This window comes from Sminthopsis crassicaudata, chromosome 3, assembly GCF_048593235.1.
Source record: "Sminthopsis crassicaudata isolate SCR6 chromosome 3, ASM4859323v1, whole genome shotgun sequence".
Taxonomy (NCBI): Eukaryota; Metazoa; Chordata; class Mammalia; order Dasyuromorphia; family Dasyuridae; genus Sminthopsis; species Sminthopsis crassicaudata.
Genome location: NC_133619.1, coordinates 65,958,714 through 65,981,935, shown reverse-complemented (window position 1 = coordinate 65,981,935; position 23,222 = coordinate 65,958,714). Strand labels below are relative to the sequence as shown.

The window sequence follows — 23,222 nt, the reverse complement described above, 5'->3', positions numbered from 1 at the left end:
TTCCTTTTTGCTGATACAGGGGACTACAGGTACGAAATATTGAAGATAATGGAAGATAATGTCAGAATTTTTCAATATGTGGGTTAATTTTGTTGAACTGTAAATTTTTAAATTCCTTCTTACAAACAATCAAGATATTATTTTTTTTAGAATAATTTTTAATTTTTTTTTGTTTTTATTGTACCTGAATTTCCTCTTGGGAGAGAGGAAATATATATATATATATATATATATATATATATATATATATATATATATATATATGATTTTTTTATATATCATGATGAATGCAGGTGATTTGAAAATAAAACCCAACAATAAAAATGTATTTTTGAAAAGAAAATTGTTCAAATCCTTTGACCACTTATTTATTAAATAATATATATTTTGATTTTGTATATTTGTGTTAATTCCACATACATTTTGAGTATCAGAATCTTATTAAAGATATTTGATGCAAAGATATTTTCTGTACTTGACAGCTTTCCTTTTTAATCTATATGATGATACTTATTCAACAGATGAAATTCTGCTTTTCATAGTCCATAGACTTATAGTTAGGTGACACCTTTAAATATGATTTAATTCCTTCATTTTACAGAGGAGGTGATTGAGGCACAGATGGGGGGTGGCTTACCACCTAGACCTTGAACTAAAACCCTAGTCTCCTGAGTCCCAGTTCAATGGTCTTTTCTATTACACCTCCCAAGTTGTCTGAAAAAAAAACAATCATTCCTGAAAAGAAAATGACTCAGTCTCTCTGTTTTTATGTTGTCTGTGTTGGCGGATGCAGCGATAAGTAGCTGGGGATATTCATGTCAATCTTTGCACCAGAAGTAACAGTTTTGGCTGGGTGGTTCAATCTTTGCCTGACACCAGCGGTTTAATTCTCAGAGAATTACCATCAAACAATGAAGGCCATTTTTTTTTGTGTGTAAGAAGGAGTCAGACTTGAAAGGGTATCTTGTTTAGAGCAGAAGTGTCAAATACTCTCAGTCTGTAACACTCTTGAGTGGAGCCAGGATTACATTAAAATATAATTGAGAAAACACACACACACACACACACACACACACACACACACACACATATATATATATATATATATATATATATATATATATATATATATATATATATATATATATGTGTGTGTGTGTGTGTGTGTGTGTATATATATGCTCATATCCATGTATATATGTTACATATATATAAAAACATAGATAACATTATATATATTTATAAAAGCTTTTTATTTACAAAGCATATGCATGGATAATTTTTCAACATTGACCCTTACAAAACTTTCTGTTCCAAATTTTTCCCTCCTTCCCCCCCCCCTAGATGGAAGTCCAATACATGTTAAATATGTTAAAATATATGGATAACATTATATTTTAAAACTAATTTAAACTTTAGCCCATAGGGATCTTATGTCTGGAAAGATGACTCCTTTTTCCCCCTTTATATTAATGGTTTAGAGGAACTCCATAACTATGGTACATACCGTTCTTCCTCTTTTGGAAAACCCATGTCAAAATAGCATCTTGCTCACTTTAATGTATTTATCAATCATCAACAGCTGATTAAAATACTCATATTGAAGCCTTAAATTTCAACTTTCTCTTTCCAGTTTACTTGGACCTAAAAGAGAAATCTTGGAGCAGAATAGGATATGTAGTTGGGGCTGAGAGGGGCTCTCTGTCTGAAGCAACAGCTTTTCCTCTCCATCACCTTCCACACAATTCATCCTCTGCTTGACAGTGCTAACGAGGACAAGAACACTTAGTGTTCACAGTTCTTTGGAAGTGTCCATGGCCTGTCAGCTCTCTGTTAAGAATGGCTTACCTTACTCTGTTCTGTACAAATATGCTACCGAGTTTCATTCATTCAAGTATTTGTTAAGAACCTACCAACTATAAGAAGAGCTTAGAAATACACAGAAACATAAAAGGAATGTCTCATGCTCTCAATAGCTAAAATCGAGAGGGAAGATAAGGTACATTTACACTGTTCACTACACTTATGGTGCCAGCAACTATGAAAACACAGTTAAGAATGTCAACAACATCTGTTGTATTTCCCAGGTGTAATAAATAATCCTTTAAATACCTGAAAATCATTTTTCTGTGCTGTTCCTTTCCCTAACATGTGCCCTTCCTGTTCCCTTCTTTTCTCAGGCCAAACCATACTAGTTCCTTCCCCTTTAATGGATCCCTTATTTCAATGGTGTGGGAATTTCCTTCAATGGAACCGAGTCCAACATATCAATGTCTTCTCATCATGGGTGATTCCATGCCCTTCCATCAAATCCTCTAGAAGAGATCTAATCAATATGCTAGATACTTTCCTTTAAATCTTTGAATATTTCTTGTGTGCCAGCAGAGTATTTGGATTGCCTATTTATTATGTACCTTTATCTTGTTACACACCCAGCCCAGCTCCTTTGAGCATACATTTCCAGGTGATACATTTAGGATACTTCCTGATTACAAGCTATCACTGGCAAAACCGTGATTCCAGAAAACCAATGATGAAGTAATCTGACAAAGAAGTAAAGAATACAAGATACTAAAGAGGCACATATTATTTAGATTTGTTCAATACAGGATTTTGTGGTAGTTGTTGACTGTGTTTTGATGATAAGGATTTTCTTTTTCTTTTTTTTAATTAGGGGGTTTGTGCGAAGACAAGTAAATCAACTTTTGTTCACTGAAAAAAAATTAATTAAAAAAAGAAAAGAACACTAATATCTTATGGCAATCCATTTATAAAAAAGAAAGAAAGAAAGAAAGAAATTACAAGGGGAAATGTTCTTACTGCCAATATGCTGCAATTGACTTAGGCTTATCATACAGCTTTATGTTGCCCTTCAGGACACAAAATTTAAATTCTTTGAAAATAATATTCCATGAATTGCAATCATGTAGCATCATTACATGGATAATATTATTTAAGAGGTGTGTGTGAATAGTCATTTCCCAAATGAAATAAAGCCTACTCTTTTCTTCCCCTTCAATTTTGAGCACAGTTCACTGCTAATTGTAGTGCCAGTCCAGCTTATATGTCCAGATAGACCAATTCAATGAACTGTTCATCCAACAGCATGATGGGTACAGTTGTTCATTCTATCTGGACTTTCATCCACTTGGTTTTTCCTCTATAAATTACCAAGCCTGTATCTTGAGTGGGCATGGCTGCAATTAGAGATGTTTAGCAGTTGACTGGGACTTGGTACATAAGCACAATTTCATCCACATTAAAGAGTATCAGGCAGACTTTACTCTCTATGTGGAATCCCTTATCATTTGAATTCTCCATTGGATTCACCATGATAGGACTGGATACTTTTAATGAACATATGTCTCTACTAGATATTTATAATCGAGGGTCACTGAACAAAGTCATCTCTGTGACTGTATTTATGAAGGGATCTTGAACCACCTTAATATGTGCATATGAGATTATACTGAAGCAGACATGGTACTTAAAGCTTGGGTTTGATAAGGGAGAAAGTAGCAATGAGATATGGCTTTTCTGAGTATCATTGCTGTTATAGAAAGAAACAGAAGAAACACCATTCTGGATCATCATGGAATGCACCATGGGAAAAGCAACATGATATAGTGGACAGGATACTGGACCTGCTGGAGTCAGAAAAACCAGGGATATTTATTGTCTATATAACCTTGGGCAAAAACCTTCTCTATACCTCCACTTCCTCATCTATAAAATGAGAAGATTGGATTCAATGGTATCTATAGTCTCTCCTACCCTAAATCTATAATCTTATGATCACAGGAGCAAGGTCAAGGTCAAGCTCTAAATCTTTGTTTTGTCTTTCTAGCGATGAAATTCCCAACCCATATAGATATGGTGTCTAGCCAGGGAGGTTCCAGGACAAGTAATCCCCCTTGCCCCTAGAAAGGACTGTCCTCTAAGTCAAGATTAGATGGATACAAGTCTCCTCTCTCCGCTCCCATGCTCCTTAACACTTTTTAATCTTATGCTGACTTGGATGAGGAATGGAGCTGGAAGGATCAGTGACCAGATGGTAGGGTTATAAATGACTTGGATTTAACAATTTGCTGCTCTCCTCTTAATTAAAAGACTAAATGACTTCCTGATCAGAAAGCAGAAGTCACAAGTTGGGAGAGGACAAGAAAGTGAGGGAAATCTAGGTCTGTGAGGGAGGGTAACAAAGAGATGCCAGATGAGCTAAGGATATTTGCAGATTTGGAAGGACTCAATCTTTGGGCCTGGGCCTCCCTCTCCCTCTTCAATTTGAAAGAACCCTGCTGATATTAAGGACTTAAAGCAGTGGTTCTGAACCTTCATGAGTGTTTTTAACTTGTACCAATCCTCTCATGATAGTAGCTGTACTATTAGAATCCCTTGATCGAGATAACATCTGATGACCAAAAAAAACTACCCCGAATTCAGTAAATCTTTTAAATTAATTTGCATTTTATTAACCATAAGATCATCTACATATATTTGAAAAAGAGTGAGACAAATGTGAGACATAATCAGTATATGGAACATATATATGCTTATTTATGGATTTATATATGGATTCAGGGTCTTTCTGCAAAAAACGCTGCAGCTCCTATGGGATGAGAGAAACACTGATACACTGTGGGTGATACTATGAATTGGTCCAATTGTTCTGGGAAACAATTTGCAGTTATTTGTTAAAATGTCAAATGTTTATAACCTTTGACCCTGTGATCCCATGATCCAACTACTGTGCACACATATAAAACACATGTATATGTACATGCATATGTGTGTGTGTATAAACACACATAAGTAGCTAGATGGTGTAATAGATCGTCAGGAAAATATGAGTTTAAATTTAGCTTTAGCCACTTATTTGTATAATCCTGGGGAATTCACTTCTCCTGGTTGCCTCAGTTTTCTTACTTCTAAAATAATAGTAATAATAGCATCTATCTCCCAATACTCAAGTCAAAAATAGAAGGAAAAAAAAAACCCTATCTATACCAAAATTTGCAGTGGCACTTTTTTATGGTAGCAAAGAATTGAAAAACAAGGAGGTGCCTATCAATTGGGGAACATCTGAACAAATTGTGGGATATCATTGTGATGGAAAACTATTATACTATAAAAAATGATGAGCAGAATAGGTTTAGAAAAACTTATATAAACAGATGCAAAGTGATTTCAGGGGTCAATATACAGTGTGTGATGCCTTTTGACTTGAAGAAGGTGGATTTGCAAGAAGTTGTCAGCCTCATTCTTTCTTTCGGAGTCATTGAAGTTAACTGAAGTCCACTTGCAAGGCCGACTGGAGATATCCCAGAATGCAGTGCATGATCTTGGAGTCATTGTAAGCTCTAAGAACTCCACAGCATGTGCTTCTGCTACCTTCATGGTTTGTGAAACAAAATTTTCATTTTGTTACCTATTCCACAGAAGCCTTGTGTGTATGAATTGATGCAAATTGAAGCTCATGATTAATAACAAAAGCATCAACAAGCATAATGACTACAAGCATGTAAATGAAGAGCAATAATAATGACTGATCTTGGTTCTCTAGAAGAGAACCAGCAGAAGGGTGGAGGAATATGGTGATGAGGAGCCATAGTGCACAGAGTGGTAGGCCTGGAGTCAGGGAGATCTGAGTTCAAGGCAGGCTTCAGATACTTACTAGCTGTGTGACTCTAAGCAAACTTCTATTTGCCTTAGTTTCTTCAACTTTAAAATGGGGATAATAATAATATCACCTATCTCCCAAGATTGTTGTGGGGATAAAATGAGATAATATTTGTGAAATGCTTTGCAAAACTTAAAGATCCATGAAGAACTTAAAGTATTAGGGTATTGTATATACTGCCAGAACTGATCTCTTCATTGATTGTTTATGCTTAACTTGTCCTTTGGGTTCAAGAGGTTTCAGTATAGGATATAGGGGTGAGGGAAGGAAGAGGAAAAGATATTTAGAAATGACCATAACTTTTTTTTAAAGGAACAACACTTAAAAGAGAAAAACTTTTTTTAAAAGAAAATCCATCAGAACTGGCTCTTCTCAACAATGAAATAATCCAAGCCAATTCCAATGATCTTATGATTATGAGAGCCATCTACACCCAGAGAGAGGACTGTGGGAGCATTTTCACTTCTTTTTGTTGTTGTTTACTTGAATTTTATTTTTTCTCATTTTTTTCCTTATTAATCTGATTTTTCTTGTGCAGCAAGATAATAGGATAAATATGTATGTCTATATCAGATTTATATATACTTTTACCATCTTTAACATATACTGGATTACTTGCCATCTAAGGGAAGGAGTGGGGGATAGGGGGAATCGGAACACAAGGTTTTGCAATGATCAATGGTGAAAAATTATCCTTGTATGTTTTGCAAATAAAAAGCTTCAATAAATTAAAAAAAATCATCACTATATGGAGAAAAGGTTTGTCTTGCCAAGGAGAGAAGCCACTTCTTTGTGAAAGACATAGACTATAAGCTTCTCAAAGGTGGGAACCTTTTCACTTTTCATTTTGAATTTCCAATGTCTGGCACAGTGCCTTGATGCTTAATAAATGTTTGCTGATTGATTAATTTTTAAAATCCACTACTTAGGCCATTGCCTTTTTGGGGGGGAGGGTGCGCCTTAAAGGCTATTTTGGCCTTTGGCCTTATTAGCTTCTGGAAACAGGCACATGACATTCCATCTACCAAGGAGGCTTCTGTCCAATTTCTCAAAAGCTATCTTGAAACACAGGGAATCATAAGAAGCATTACTCACTGATTTTGATTTACAACAATTGATATTAAGAGCCAAAATGTTCACAAATCTTAAAGACCAAAATAACTGCCAGCTATTACTATTGTCAGTGTTGTTATTACTACTAATAAAGACAATGCTCCCCACATCTCCCCATTTCATATTGTCTTTTAGCCGGGTTCTCATGGTCCCTACAGCTAGAGCTAAATGATCCTGTTCTACCAGCCATCCGTTTTCCCTGCACAAAGTTCCAGTGACTCAAATTGGCTTCTACAGCAATTATCACATTTAGGCATGTTTCATAGCTCCCCTACGCAATTAGATGATCTTATTGACAAGTCCTTGGCAAAATGTATAAGGCTTAAGCTCATACGTGTTTGTGTTATTCTTGCTACTCTCTAACTGCAGCTGGATCTGAGCTATCTCAGATTCAATGAAAACCTGCATCACATTTCCACACTGAGGGAGTTCTAGGACTCATTTATTTGTTAAGACTTGTCCAAAGAACCCCGAAGAGCATTTCATGACAGGAAACGTGTGTTCCTGTCAAATCTATACTTTTGCACAAAACCAAACCAACCAACCAAGTAAACAAAAAACCCTGCTCTGTTCTTTAACCTTCTTTCATTTAATTAGTTAATCAAAATCTCCTTGCATTTCAGGCTCTTGAATCTTTTTATTCTTATTATGACCATTGCCATCCCGTTCCTATAGCACTGTGATACGTTAATGTGAGTCACATAAGAAAAGTCCCTGTCTACTAGTATCTTACAGTCTAATGTTCTTAACCCTCACAAAGACATGAAAAGTCAGTAGCACAAATGAATAAACATCCCCAAAGCATCTGAATTCATTAAAGAAATCGCTAATGTTTAATTATACTTTCAAACAGAGGAAGAAGTCTATGAGATGGTAGTGGAAGGAGGGAGCGATGGGGAGTCGAGGGATCACCACCTTTAGATGGAAGAGACAGCAGGGGTAAAGGGAGCTTGCTACCCAAATTGAAAGACCAGATGTTTGTGCCTTAAGCCTAAAAGATTTAAGTATGTTGATGCTGTGCTGCTTGCTGCACAAATCAAATTGAGATATCGTCTCTGCCCTTTAGAGAGCTCATAACAGAAAAATAAAAAATGCAAATGCAAGCGTGATTCAACCAACTGTCGTAAGGAGGGAACTGACTTCCTGGAGACAAAAGCTGAGGACCAAGACAAAATGTGACTGGGAGGCCAATTCTCTTTTGCAAAATGATCTGATGGAAAGCTCAACTCACAGTTGTGCATTATTATGCCAATGATTAGGAAGTTCTTACTGTATATTACCTAAAAAGCATCCTCTTAATTGCTCTATTAGGATAATTTACCCTCATGATGAATGAGGCAGTTCCTTCCTCCTGATTTAGCCTGATGGTGACATCTGCCTGGTATTGATGGAGACAATTCAAGTAACTACAGAAAGCCAACCTTACCAATGTATTGATTGCCATTGTCTGCCTGCAACAAAGCAGATGATCTCAAGGTTTCTTTTGCCATTAAAGCCTGAGCAGAATGGTAGAGAAGGTCTCTTGAGTTTTCCTGTGGATAAAATAAGCTTGTGAGAAGGGCCTTGGGATAAGATACACAAAAAAGAATAATCTGAAGATATTAGAAAATGTTATAGGAATTGAATTTCTTTCCCTAGAGTCTTCAAGACTTTCTGAGTATGTGGGGGCGAGGATTGGACCAGACCACCTATTGAGTGTATTTTTAACCTTAGAATCCCAAATTAAGTTTTTTTGTTTTTCTTTTTAATATTCTAGGACAGAAATGGGGCATTGTTCAAAGGGCTTTGACCTATGCAGGGAAAAAAAAATTAATAGATGGCCACATAAGTGAAAAGCAAATTGGCTTCTTTTTAAAAATAGGAATTTAAAATGTTCTAATTATCCACTTTTAAAATTAATAACAGGATGCTTCAAGATCTATTCAATGAATATAATACACAGTCAAAACCAAGCTTCTTTTTATCTGGTGGCTGAATTCTTTAATTGAGTGAGATGAGCATGCAGAATGGAGAGGTCGAGAATGTAAAAACAGACAGATCATAGATTTAGAACTTGAAGGGACCTTAAAGTTCACCAACTTCAATGCTTTCATTTTACAGCTGAGAAAACATATTCAGAAATGTTAAGTGTTTTGATCAAAGTTACATAGGTGGTAAATAGCAGAGGTGAGACTGGAATTTATGACCCCTGATTCCAAAGTGAGTGCTCTCCTCATTTCATCATGTTGCCTATCCAATACAAAATGAGAAACAGAGAAGGAGAGAGGACAAGAAAGATAGAGCTACAATGGGAGAGACAGACACCCAGACATACTATCCATGCATAAGAGAGAGAAAAAAATGTTATACACACAGAATAACCCAAAGAGACACAGATATAGACGTTCTTAGAATAAGATCCTCTAAATTGTGTAATAGAATATTACAAAAAAAGACTTTAAAATCTTGAGTTGTGTTTTTACAACTACAGGAAATGCCACCTCTTAGTACTTCACTATAATCTAGATTGAAATGAAAGCAATCACTGATCAAGGCAATGATCCAGGAAAATTCCAAAGGACACATACAGAAAAAAGCTACCCACTTCCAAAGAGTCCAGATGGACTCTGAATGCAGAATAAAGCATACTTTTAAATTTTCATTTATTTATTTATTTTTGGCTGAGGCAATTGGGGTTAAGTGACTTGCCCAGGGTCACACAGCTAGGAAGTATTACATGTCTGAGGCCAAATTTGAACTCAGGTCCTCCTGACTTCAGGACTGGTGCTCTATCTACTACACCAACTAACTGCCCCATGAAGCATACTTTCTTTTTTCTTGATTTTTTTTATCACATTTTCTTTTGCAACATGGTTAATATGGAAATGTGTTTTTTCATAACTTCACATGCAGGATTGATAATGAAATTGCTTGTCTTTTCAAGAAAGGGGAAGGATCAGGAGAGAAAGAGAATTTGGAAGTCAAAAAATTAAAAGATAATTGTTTTTAAAATGTACAAAAACATATCTTAGAAAAGAAGGAAGGAAAGAAAGAAAGAAAGAAAGAAAGAAAAGAAAGAAAGAAAGAAAGAAAGAAAGAAGAAAGAAAGAAAGAAAGAAAGAAGAGAAAGAAAGGAAGAAGAAAGGAAGAAAGAAGAAAGAAAGAAAGAAAGAAAGAAGAAAGAAAGAAAGAAAGAAAGAAGAAAGAAAGAAAGAAAGAAAGAAGAAAGAAAGAAAGAAAGGAAGAAAGAAAGAAAGAAAGAAAGAAAGAAAGAAAGAAAGAAAGAAAGAAAGAAAGAAAGAAAGAAAGAAAGAAAGAAAGAAAGAAAGAAAGAAAGAAAGAAAGAAAGAAAGAAAGAAAGAAAGAGGAAGAAAGAAAGAAAGGAAGGAAGGAAGGAAGGAAGGAAGGAAGGAAGGAAGGAAGGAAGGAAGGAAGGAAGGAAGGAAGGAAGGAAGGAAGGAAGGAAGGAAGAAGGAAGGAAGAGGGAGGGAGGGAGGGAGGAGGGAGAGAGAGAGAGAGAGAGAGAGAGAGAGAGAGAGAGAGAGAGAGAGAGAGAGAGAGAGAGAGAGAGAGAGAGAGAGAGAAAGAAAGAGAGACAGAGAGAGAGGGAGGGAGGGAGGGAGGGAGGGAGGGAGGGAGGAACTCAGACAAAAAGGCTGTTCTGAGTACTTTAGGGGGTGGTAGGAATTGGAAATTGGAAAATCTAAGTCTTACTATTGTGTGACAATGAATCAAACACTTAGACAAATCTTAGACTTCATTAAGATAGGTAAAGTTTCTAGGAGTAGGGGATCCTATTATATTCTGCTCTGGTTGGATCACACCTGAAGAACTATGCTCCATTCTGTTTGCTATATTTTATAAAGGATATTGCCAAGTAGGGGAATTTCAGAGTAGACCAACAATGATAACAATCATAATAACTAACATTTGTATTCTTATTTTGTGCCAGGCATGTTCCAAATATTTTCACTTGAAACTCACAGTAAAGTAACCACGTTATTAACCTTATTGTATTATTATCCTTATTTTATTATTTATTATTTTATTATCCTTATTTTTTAAATGGTGAAAGTGAGGTCAAAGGAGGTTAATTGACTTACCCACAGCTATAAGTGTCTGAGGTTGGATTTGAATTCAGGTCTTCCTGACTCCACACCAGGTGCTCTATACACTATACCACTTAATTGCTATTGATACAATTGATGGTGAAGTGCCTCAGGACCATGCTGTATGAAGACTGGTTAAAATAACAGGTTCTTGAGCCTGGAAAAGATGCAGTGAGGACATGATAGCTGCCTTCATATTCTTGAAGGGTTAGCATATGGAGGAAGGATTAATCTCATTCTGCTTTGCACCAGGAATAATGGGTATTAGATGCACAGAAAGCTGCCTCAGTAAATCATGTGTTCCCATCACAGGAAGTCTTCAAGCAAAAGCTAAATCATCTCTTGGGATATTGTAGAGGGACTCAGGTTGGACTAGATGGCCACTGAGGTCCCTTTGAACACTTCAATCATTCCCTCAAAACTCCATTTCTTTTTCTTACCAATGTTTTGACCCCAAATTACTCAGTCCATTCCTGCTACATATCGTTATCCTCAACATTCAGAATGTGATCTCCTTAACCATTTTTTTTTTGGTTTCAATTTTGCATCCCCAACATCTAGTGGATTATCTTGCACATAGCTCAATAAATACATGTTAAGTTAGACTGGATGTATGGTATAAAGGTTTCACTGAACCCAAGACGATCAATCAGAGTGAAAGCTCAACTTACTCCCCATCTACTTCCTAATTCACTTTTGCTTGGTTCCCATGGTTCTTAGTATCTGGAGGTAGGCCAGGGAGAGGAAGGGAGGAAATGAGGGAATTAGGACTCTGAGTATATTTGTTGGAAACAATTATAATTCCTCTGCCTAGTAAGATGGGTATTAATAGGAGGTTATGTTATTGTAGGGGCAGGGACTAATAAAATCAGACAGTATGAGAATCTAAAAGATTAGTGGGGGTGATTTTTGGAAATAAAGTTATCTGGATAATGTTTACTTTTATTTTTTTAATGTTCACCATTCATTTTCCTCTTCTTTAGGAAAGAAAGGCAAGAGGAGGCAGGGATGTTGAAATGATCACAGAAAGCTCAGGCAGAATCAAAGAATGTACAACAGAAAACATACAAGAGAGTCAGTTCTTTTTTGGGTTTCTTTTGGGAAAGGGGATAGACACAGTGGTGAGAAACAGAGTTGTTTGATTCTAGGCAATTAGGGAGATTGTAGCACTATGGAAAGGGGATTTCTTGGCTTATCAACTTCCGTGCCTCAGATATTTAAGTGCCTTTGCAGGCAGCAGAATCAAAGGCTCACAGGCAGAATCACAGGACTGGAGCAGTCGAAGGGACCTTAGCAGCCATCTAACACAATACACACATGAAAAGAGCCCCCACCATAGCCGACAAGTATTTGTGCAGTCTGCCTAAAGACCTCCAAGGAGGCAGAACATGGCACCTCTCAAGGCAGCTCTGCCCACAGCTGGAGAGCTCAAATTGTTAGGAATCTTTTTCTGACATCAGAGACAATATTGGCCTCTGTTCCTTCTACCTGTTGGTCCTGGTTCAGCCCTCTGGAGTCAAACAGAGCAAATTTAATTCTTCCTTTAAAGGACAGCCCTTCAAATACCTGAAGACAATTATTTTGTCTGGGCCTTCTCTGAGATAACTATCTCTAATTCTGTCCTTCAGTCCTCATGTTTCCCATCTTGACTGCTCTTCCCTATTTGGTTTATCAGTTCTTCTGAAATGTTAGCCCCCTCCAACTGAACACAATCCTCCAGATGAGGTCCAATGACAGCAGAGTGCAATACTCCTTATTTTTGGAAGCTTCTCTTCTATTAACATAGCCCAAGACTATATTAGCTTTTTTTTTTTTTGCCAGCTACATCTTACTACTGAGCTAGTAGTCCACTAAGACTCCAAGATCTTTTTCAGCATAATCCTGTGGAACAGTGGTTCCTGGGCCTGGAGTCAGAAAGATTCATCTTTCTGAGTTCAAATATGGCCTCAGACACCTACTGGCCGATTTTGACTGTAGGCAGTTCAATCAATCCTGTTTGTTCAGTTTCCTCATCTGTAAAATGAGCTGAAGGAAATAGTCAACCACTGCAGTGTCTTTGCCAAGAAAGCCCCAAATGGGGCCACAAAGAGTCAGAAATGATTGAAAAAGCCTGAACACACCCACTACCACCACCTCACTACCACTACTACCTTCCCTATCTTGTAGGACTGATGTTTTTCTGTCCAATTATTAGACTTTACATTTATCCCTATTTAATTTACATTGCATTGGATTCTTCATAAAACTCTTAACTTTATCTAGATCCTTCTGAATCCAAACTGTGATACAGAGTGTTAGCTGTCCCTTCCAATTTAAGGTCTTCAAAAATGATGAGCTTGTGATCTATACCTTTATCTAAACCACTAATAAAAAAGCTAAAAGAGCACAGGTCAAACGCACACTGCTGGAGTTCTCTGTTAGGGATGACCCAGGACACTAAACCCAAGAACCATCCACAATGCAACCGTGCAGCTAACTGTGATCCCATCTATAGGACCAATTGATCCGTATTTCTCCTCCACAATCGGATGAGACGCTTCACCAAAAGGTTATCTGGGTGAGCTACAGCCACAACATCCTCATTACTAGTTTCAGAACCCTGTCAGTCGGACAGCAGCAGGCCTGGTGGAAGCCATTCTGGCTCTCTGCAATCACTCTCTCTCTTTCCAGAAGATACGCTTTACTAACCATCTCATTGACGATGTGCTCCAGCATTTCCCCAGGAGTCCAAGTCAAGCTTGGAGATGGAGACTTTGCAGACTGCTCCACTCTCATGGCTCTTCTGACTGATCCTTCTGTCTTAAAAGGCTCATCATGGGTATTCCCACCCTGCCTCCTCTGCTCTCCCTAATCTCTCCTGATGATCTCATTATTAGCTCCAAGGGATTCAACCCTCATCTTCATGCAAATGACTCCCAAATCTAGGTTTCCAGCTCTGCTCTTTCCTGACTCCTGATTCCTTTTTCTCCAACTGCCTGCTCACCATCTCTGCCGTGATGTCCCCGAGGCAACTGAAATTCACTATGTTCCAAACTGAACTGATTGTCCCTCTACATGATTCACTCCTCTTATAATCCCCCCCCCTTTTTTTTTTCTTGAGGGTGTTACTGTTCAAGTTCATGACAAGGAGTCATCCTCTCTTTTCTTCAGATCCACTCCATTTCTCTCCATAGCTAACCAATTGACAAATCGCCTTGATTTTCCCTCCGCAGCATGTTTTACGTTCATCTCTTTCTCTCTGTTCACTTTACGGCCATCCTTGTTCAAACCCTGATCACTTCTAACTTGAGTTATCACACAAGCATCCTAATCGATCTCCCTGCCTGTGGTCCCTCCAGTGTATCCACACATAGCTACAAAATTGATATTCCTCAAGCACAGGTTTGACTTGTCGCTACCCTTCTTGAACAGCCTCACTAACTCCCTGCTGTATTGTCTTTAGGATAAACTACAAACTCCTCTGTTTGGCATTTAAAGCCCTTTACAATCTGACTCCAATGTCTCTTTTTGGGCTGATTCCACATTCCCTCCCTTGTATGCCATAAGATACCAAACTGGCTCACTTGTTGCTCCTTGCAGCATCTCCAGCCTCCATATCTTTGCAGTTTAAAACCTTCTCATCTCCCCTGAGGAATCCCCAGGCTCTTCCAAGGCTCAGCTTAAATGCTATCTCCTTTGTGAGTTTCTGCTAATTCTACAGGTTGCTCGTGCCCCCAGCCCATTTATTTTTATTTATTTTGCATGAACATGTTCATGGTTTATAGTAGATTACATGTAGGTTTCATTTTCCTTTATAATCTTAGTGAGGAGTCAACCCAGATGATGTTGTAAATTACATAATGTAAGTTCCTTGAAGGCAGGACAATTAAAAAAATCTTTGTATCCCACTCTCACCCCCACCCCGGGATACCACCTAGCATGGTGTATTGTAATGAATGTCAAGTTGAATTGAATTTGGCGTCAAATTAGAAAAAATGGAGTCATGCAGCTTTAATTATACATCAAAAACTTTGTAGTTTCACAGGGAACTCTCAATTCTTAACTGAAAGAAACAACATTAATCTGAGAGTTAGGTCTGGGGTTCAGTCCTTACTGTGACACTCAACTGTGTGACCTTGGGCTAGTGCTTAATTTCTTGACTTTCTCATCCATAAAATGAGGATTAAATGATCTCAAAGGCTCCTTTTCTCTAAAATTCTGCCCAAATGTCTATGTGTATTTTCCATTGTTCAGCTGGAGGCCACGCTCCTGACGGTAGAAGAATTAGGGATTTCCAGGTCAGGTGCATTGCTGAGGAAATGTAGAAATGAGGGATCAGATTGAATTCCAAAGCCCAATATAACTTTTTTTTTTTTTTTTGGCTGAGGTAATTGGGGTTGACTGACTTGTCCAAGGTCACTCAGCCAGGAAGTCTTAAGTGTCTGATGTCACATTTGAACTCAGGTCCTCCCGACTTCAGGGCTGGTGCTCTCTCCACTGCGCCACCTAGCTGCCCCATCCCATGGTATATTTACTTCAGGGTATATTATTTGTGCTATTTCCCATTAAAGAGGACAATCAATGATTCTTGAATGACTTTCTGAATTAGGAAGGAAACACATTTTGAGATATAAAATATCTAATGATATTGCTCAAAAATCCCCTCCTGAAAATGTCTCTCCCAAAACTGTTACTTAAAGGTAACAAACTCTAATGTCAACGTTTTCCATCCGCAAATGTCCCAGTCGGCTTTGGGCAGAGAACTCGCCCTTAGGAAGGTCAACCAGTCACCCTCGCTAGGGTTTAAGGTTCTCTTTCATTTTTTCTATACAAAGGTCAGTATGATATGATTCTCATTTTCCGCGTCCTTCACTTTCTGTGAGATGTCACTGTACCCATTTCAGAGATGGGAAAAATGAGTCACATGCCAGTGGTGGGGAAAAAAAAGAAAAAACTAGGCAGATCTGAATTGAGTTCTAAGATCCGGATTCCTAAATCCCAGCGTTTTTATAAGCGGGCTGACTTTGTCAGTGTCCAAACGCTTACTTTACAAATGAGGAGACTGAGGACCAAGAGCTTGGGTTAATTTTGCACAAGTAGGATCTGGAGAAGGCACTCCTCGTTAAACCTGGCTGAGATGGATGGTGGGTTTATTGGTGACAAAGTCAAGGCCCGCGCGCGAAGAATCATGGAGAATAATGAGCTCCAAAGATGCCTTCCCCCAGTTACGAAGTCATGGACTATAACTCCCGAGATGCAACAGGGCTCCGGCCTCGATCGGGACGCTACGCCGATCTCCCGCCTAGCCGTGCCAGAACTCCAAATCCCAGAGTTCCTTGCCCGTTTTCGCGGCGTCTCGCTCCCACAGTTAGCCTGCGCTCCGTGCCGCGCTGGCTTCTGGGAGGTGTAGTTCTTTAGTGCTCTGCGCAAGGCGGGCAGTCGGATGGGGTTGAGGCTCTGGGTAGGGTCGGGGTAAATAAACCGGGGAAGTTGGGCATCCGCAGTAATGAAGTAGCGAAATCGGGCACCTGCGGTAATGGAGCAGCGAAGCTGAGCACCAGGTACCGGATATCTGAAGGCCAGGCCTAGGCTCGGGAATTGGGGGTCACGGAAAACTTCAGGCAACGAGCAAGGCGCAGGGTCAGACACCGGATATAATATCGTTCTAGACCCACCCAAGAGAGGGGGGAGTGGGAAGTGGAGAGTGGAGTAGACCAACTGCTGGGGAGGGGGGGAGCGGAGGGAGGTTGAATCCAAAGAAGGGCGGGGCGGGGGACGGGAAAAGTCCCGAGGGAATCCGAGCTGGGGAAGACGAGCTGGGGATAGTCGGGGCTCTCCGCCTCCTGCCTCCAGGGAGACCGCTGCGGGGCTCCGGGCTAGTTTGCTGCAGGATCGTAGCGCAGGACCCGAGTTCAAATCCTAGGGATGCGCTTGAATGCTGTGTAACTGGGCAAGAACCAAACTGGTGATGAGGCGGGACCTCCCAGCAGCTTCAGCAGCTTCTCCTTGTACCCCAGAGATTGGGGTTCTTTTTTTTTTTTTTTTGGAGGGGTGAATAATGGGGACTCCAGCAGAGGACCACGCCCCCTTTAGCAATCCAGGGAGGAACAAACTATCTTGTGCCTACAATTACTTTGTATAACCTGGTGGTTAAACTATGCTTTCCACTTTGGAGTTTATCTTGTATAAACAGGACCGTCCGCTGATTTTCTGGCGGCATAGTTAGCAAATTTCATCCCGGGTCCATTCCCGTTAGGGGTCCTACCTCTCCCTTTGTTAATTGCAAGCGCTACTAGGGAATTTAATCGCCCGGGCCTACAATAAAGCCTTACCTCTTACCTGGAAGAGGATTTGCGCCTGTGAGTTCTTAATCTATGACCCCTCCCCCCCACCTTCGCGACTTCTTGTACCTTGTCCGTAGGAAGAGGGGTTGGGACTCCTTCCACTTAGAAACAGAAGGACTGCGCTCCCTAAATGGGGCCTAGTCCCCGGTTTCACACCATCAAACCTCATTCCCGCAGGTAGAGGCCGAGGCTGTCACCCTGCACAGAGTCAATGGGTCAGCCACAGAGGGAGGAAGAGAGAAGAGACTTTCACGTTGTTAGGTTTAGAGATCTAAAGCTGAAAAGGGTCTGCGTGGCCATTTGGTCTGTCTTGCCCTGGCAACACACACACACACACACACACACACACACACCCACCCACCCATGTTACACAGGTGTAGAAACTTGAATTTGAGCTAAGGACGTTTATTCCAGTCTGATTCTCTTGTCACTGTACCATCTATCTAATACTCTCCCTATGCCAACCCTTTTCCCATTTTACAGATGGAAAAATTAAGGCTCACAGAGAGGAATCAATAGGGGAACATGCTAATAATAGATAAGTCATGTGACCTTATACAATTATAATGTTGTAAGGATCTTAGAGTCACATATTCCAACCTCTCATTTAAATAAGGAACTGAGGCCCAGAGGTTAAGTGACTCGCCCAGATAGTTTGTCTGAGACATGTACCTGTCCTTAAAGAATTTGCCACATGGAGAGATAGATGCTTTATTTAATTGTATAAATATGTATCTGTATATTGGATTTAACATATTTAACATATATTGGTTTACCTGCCCCCTGGAGAGTGGGTGGAGGGAAGGAGGTGAAAATTTGGAATAAAAGGTTTTACATGAGTCATTGTTGGAAAATTACCCATGCATATGTTTTGTAAATAAAAAGCTTTAATAAAAAAGAAAGAAAGAAATGCTTCATCCAAAGTGATAGATTATTAAGTCCCCTCCCCTAAATTTGTGAGCATAAGTGGAAGACTTGTATCTATGCCCCTTGACTTCAAGAGCAAGGCCCATTGTACATTAAGAAGGATGAGGTTGTTTTGTTGCTGTTTTTTAAATTGTTTTTCCTTTGTTTTGAAGGGAACATCAGGGAAGGGATGCCGTGACTTGCAAATGAATTGGATTTAACTGAGGGAAGGTTGTATAAGGCCACCTGCCTCACTTTCCCCTCCAGAGTCATCTGGGACCACTACAGATGGCCCTGGATGCAGTGGGAGGAGATTAAAGTTAAATAATGAAGTGAGGGATTACAGGGGAGGGTAGCTGGAGTCCAGCTGTCCTTTGGAAACCTATATAAAACAAAAGTAGCTTGCTTTGCATATGAAGAGTGTACTTCCTCTTTTTCTCACCCTTCTTTGGCTACCTAGAGGTAGAGATGCCAAGTAAGGACTTATAAAACCCATTTCACTTCCCTTTTTTAATGTGGATGTGTGCCTCTGGTCATAGGGAGTGTTTTGGACAGAAGGATTGTGGTCTCTCCTGCCAAGGTAGTTTCTTTGACCACAGGTCCTGAAAGAGGAGAAACCAGGTCCTTAAAGGTGAGGAGAGGCTAAATACAATGGTTTGGTTCCTGAAATGCCTTCAGGACTTGGCTGCTGTGGTATCTCTGAGGGTGCACGGTCATTGACGCTGGTACCCAGGTCTCCGCAGCACTCTGTGGATGTGGTGGTTCCCTCTGCAATCATGCTTTGCTTGTCTGGGACAATGTGCAAGTAGTTTTAGATATTGACCAGCCCGGTGCTCATACAATACAGAGAGTTGATTTATTTAGCGCTGCCTGATGTTGAAAGGATTGAATGAGGATGTGTTAATTTCGTCTGTAATTGATCTAGATGCTCATTTATTTTTGGCTCCTCTAGGTTGGAAACAGGCTTTTTCAGCAGATGTTACACCGGGGTGTGTTGTCTCTTCAGCTACTTCAGTCTAATCTCTTATCCTTTTCAGCTTAAAATGCCTTCTTTCTCCTTATCTGGTGATTCTCTGTTATGTGGCCCAACTTCCTCGGTGCTTCTAGTGGATTAAGTGAATGCAATTCATCAGCCTTTATTAAGCATCTGCTGTGTGCTAGTTGCTGGCTTTGAAAAGCCACGAGGAAATTGTAGCTGTTTTAGCAGATCCCACTTGCTGCTGAAGAGATGCAACATGAATGAGCTGAAATAGTGCGTGAATGAGAGAGAATATTTTGAGCACTTTGTGCCAGATGCAGCGATAAGTTACGGAGTCCAAAAACAAAAAGACCATGTTTGTCTTCTAGGGTCTTCTATTCCTGGGGAGGTGGGCTCTCTGGGGAGTGGTGGCTTGGAGCCGGTGTTTTGGCCTGGGAAGTCACTGGGGAAGGAAAGGGGAGTGGGGGGTTCTTTGAAGTCTTTGTACTGTAGTTGAATTGATTTGATTACTGCTTTGGGCCGGGTCCACCATGGGTGAGGCTTCCTGTAGATTTTTGAAGGCTTTCCCCAGCACGAGGGGGGTGCATTGCACAGGTGACCATTAATGCAAAGACACAAAGATGGGAAACAGGAAGCGGAATGTCTTGTTATGCCCCATGTGGAGAACAGCTAGCAGGGCAATCTATATGGAAGAGAACTGCAAAGATGAACGAGAGCCAGACTACTGACTTTGGAAGAATTTCACTAGCTGACATTTACATAGAGCTTTTGGAGTTTGCAAAGGATTTTACATAAATTATCTCATTGGAGCCTCCCAATAACTGAGGTGGCCTTTGGTTCAGCCAGCATTAGACACAGAGCTTAATGCTGAGTCCTGGGGAAGTGTAATATTTAGGTTAGACTCCTTCCCTGTCTTCATGGAGCTTCCAGCCTCCTGAGGAGGCAGTGGAAGAGCAACAGAGAAGACCAGAATGCAGCGACATTGTGTGGGGATTAAAGTATCCAGCCCACAATAAGAGGCAGAGCTCTGAGCCAGCAGCACTGTAGGGACTCCAGATCTTCCTTTCTCCTTCTTCTTCCAGCATCTTATTTTTGTAAAGCAGAACATTCAGAAGAGATTATACAAAGTAGAGAATCCCATTGGTGATAAGCAAGCTCTATCACCAATCTATCAGGCCAGGAAACAATGCATCTACTAGAAGTGGTACGTCAGCAGAGGGCTCTCAGGCTGGGCAAGGCGAGGAGCATCTCCACCCAGTAAGCGGTCATGAGAGGGCCGTAAGCTTGTTTTGGATTAGAGAGTGGTCCTGAGGCTCAAAAATGAGTTGGAGGATTTTCTGTATAATTGAGTCATCTCAGCCACACTGAGCTCGGTCACCATGACTAGGAGAACAAGGGTGGAGGGCCTCTGTTCACTTCCAGTGATTAAGCAAGTGAATTTACAATCTGCAGCTCAAGTTCTAGAGCCTAATTACTACTTCTGTGGAATCTTATTACATTGATTAATACCAATTGGAATAGGGTAGGGATCCAAATGAATTGTTTCTTACAACTGAAAAATACTCTAGCATATGTATACACACTAGGATCTGTGACCCTGTGTTATATATACATACATCATTAGAATTCCAAAAGAAATATGTAATATGTTTACACGTATACCAGATTGCTTGCCACCCTGGGGAGTGGGAAGGGAGAAAAAATAAGGAAATCAACATCTTATGAAAGTAAATGCTGAAAACTATCTTTACATGTAGTTGGGAAAAAAATACTATTAAGTGGGAAATAAAAAAGGAATGTATGTCCGTTCCTTCTCTAGCAGATGGACAAGGTTTAATGCTTATTTTTGAACCTTTTTCCCTCCAACAGGTTTTTCATCATTTTCACATCATCACATCACATTAAGATGTCCCCAGGCCTCACTGAAGAACAGAAGAAAAAGATAGAAGAAAATAGACTGAAAGCTCTTGCTCGAAGAGCTGAGAAATTAGCCCAGCAAAGTAAAAACACAGCCTCAGGCCCCTCCAACCCTGGGACAGTCCACCAGTCCAATCACAGACATTCGGGTGGCCCAAAGGCCTTACCAGGAGAGACTTCTCATTCAGGCCGCCTTGCTATTAGTTCCAGTCCACAGAATCCCAGTGTCTCAGGCACTGAAGTTGAGGCATGTCAGGTTTCCAGAAGTTTTCACCCCAATGCGCTGGAGCCAAGGATAGCAACGCGAGGGAGGCTAGAGAAGGTCAGTTCAGCTGGTCCGGTTCACGTTTCAAGTCCAAAGACTGTCCATAAGATCTCTCATCCTCTGGCACAGAACTCTCTAAAGAACAAGCAGAATGCTGGTAAACTAGCTCAGGGTCCTTTGTGCGTCTTTCACAAGTCCAAGCCTACTTCTGTCCGTGGACCTTTGGGTGAACCAGGGCCCTCACAGGACTTTGAGGCTGCCGCTGCTTCCGGTCACGTGAATGACCCTGGGAGACAGTTGCTCAGCATCACTGGGAGCCCCTCCACCTCTCATCCTGAATGTCAGGAAATAATTGCACACTCCAGTTCTTTCTCTAACGACTCTTTGGACTCACGGAGTTATCCCGAGAAGAAGAATGGAAAACTTCAACAAGCTCTTCAGGGTTCTCCTCGGAAAGCATTCAACTCTCAGAAAGGAAAATGCACAAAGAAGGGAGAAGACCGTTTCCAGGTGGAGATTGGATATAATTCAGAGCTCCTTGCTGTGTTTAAGAGTCTGCCCACCAGAAAGTATGGTAAATGACGTGCTGACCTTTTTTACAGATGGGTTTTCTTCCATTTATTTGCCATTTTGGCTTTTCCTTGTGTCTCTCAAGGGTCAGCTTTTGTAACTGCTCTGCAATCCACTCTTGACCCCCTAGTTTTGCATCCTTGGCATGTGCCTTGTAGGCAACTTCCTTAATGAGCTTCCAAACCTGTTAACTACAAAACAGCCTTATGGAGGTGACTTTGCCCCAGGAATTGGAAGGTCTGGGTTCTAGGCCCATCTCTACCATGCCACACAAAGCTTGTCATCTTCCTGGTCCTGTTTCTTATTCCTAAATATGGAATCAAGAATTGTCCCTCTACATAATTGCAATTCACTTCTTAGGAATAGTGTGTGAGTCACCAAGAGAGCTCGTTGGTAAAACATTTTGAACTCTGGCTAAAAGGCTATTTGTAAGTACAAATGATTGTAATGACAGCAATTATCCTCATCATGGTCCTATTAAGTGGCTTCTGCTTCATTTCAGATCCTGCCACTAAAATGTGGGATTTCAGCCTGAAAGACTACAAGCCTCTGAGTAAGTAAACTAGTCACCCTCCTTGGTTGTTGCAGAGTTGTTGCCCTGTTTGCTTGGTATCATTTATTGTTTCTCCTTCCCTTTCCCCATGGCAGAGTCCTTGGCGGGGGGTGCTGCTTTGTATGGAGACCCCATATGGAGTCATTGTGGGCAGAGATGCAGGGCCCCTTGGGTCAAACCGGGATGCTGGGGCAAGGGCTCAGCTGAGTGCAGAATAATGACGGAACAATTAGTCTGGCTATAATGAAAAACTATGTATTTCAGGTTCTAACCCTGTTCTTGTGGCTTATCAGTTATCAATGTCCCTGAACCCCACTTTCCTTGTCAGAAAGTGATGGGATGCAGTCTCTTCCAGAGGCAGTCTGGGGAAATGGAGAGTGTGCTTAGATGGAGGCAGCCTAGGGAGCGAGGTAGCACACTCTGACTTGAGTCAGAGGAGCTGGGTTTAGATCTCAGCTCTGACATTTCCTTCCGTGTGACTGGGTAAATCACTTATCCTTTCTGAAACATTTCTTTATCTGTAAAAGGACAGTATGGGGTTCTATTGACTTAGAAAACCATCAATTAATATCAGTGACATAATATGATTTTATTTATTTTTGTTAAACGTTTCCCAGTTACATTTTTAATGTGGTTCTGGTGCACTGGGGAGACACTGAGTTTGACACCTCTAGATTACATGTCCTCTGATTATAAAATGCTATGATGTCAATATGGCAGCACTCTGAGTATATTTTGGCTATAGAACTAAACTGCAATGTTGGATTATCTGGATCCCATAGAGATAAGGTTTGGGTGGTAACTGGGAGGCAAATATGTGGAGTAATG

The 23,222-nt window shown here is 40.3% G+C and overlaps 1 protein-coding gene across 3 annotated transcripts in view; it reads left to right on the top strand.

The window, feature by feature from the left end:
* The first annotated feature begins 16,224 nt into the window (after positions 1 to 16,224).
* The window catches only part of SMARCAL1 (SNF2 related chromatin remodeling annealing helicase 1), a 79,701-nt gene continuing 72,703 nt past the window's right edge, over positions 16,225 to 23,222 (top strand). The window contains exons 1-3 of one of the 3 annotated variants that reach the window (XM_074298738.1): positions 16,225 to 16,500; positions 20,959 to 21,845; positions 22,344 to 22,394. In XM_074298738.1, the coding sequence (XP_074154839.1) occupies positions 20,996 to 21,845; positions 22,344 to 22,394 (901 nt within the window). In that variant the 5' untranslated portion in view covers positions 16,225 to 16,500; positions 20,959 to 20,995. Of the gene's footprint in view, positions 16,501 to 17,067; positions 17,220 to 20,958; positions 21,846 to 22,343; positions 22,395 to 23,222 lie in introns of those variants that run through there. The other 2 variants (XM_074298737.1, XM_074298739.1) reach the window with 2 other exon arrangements.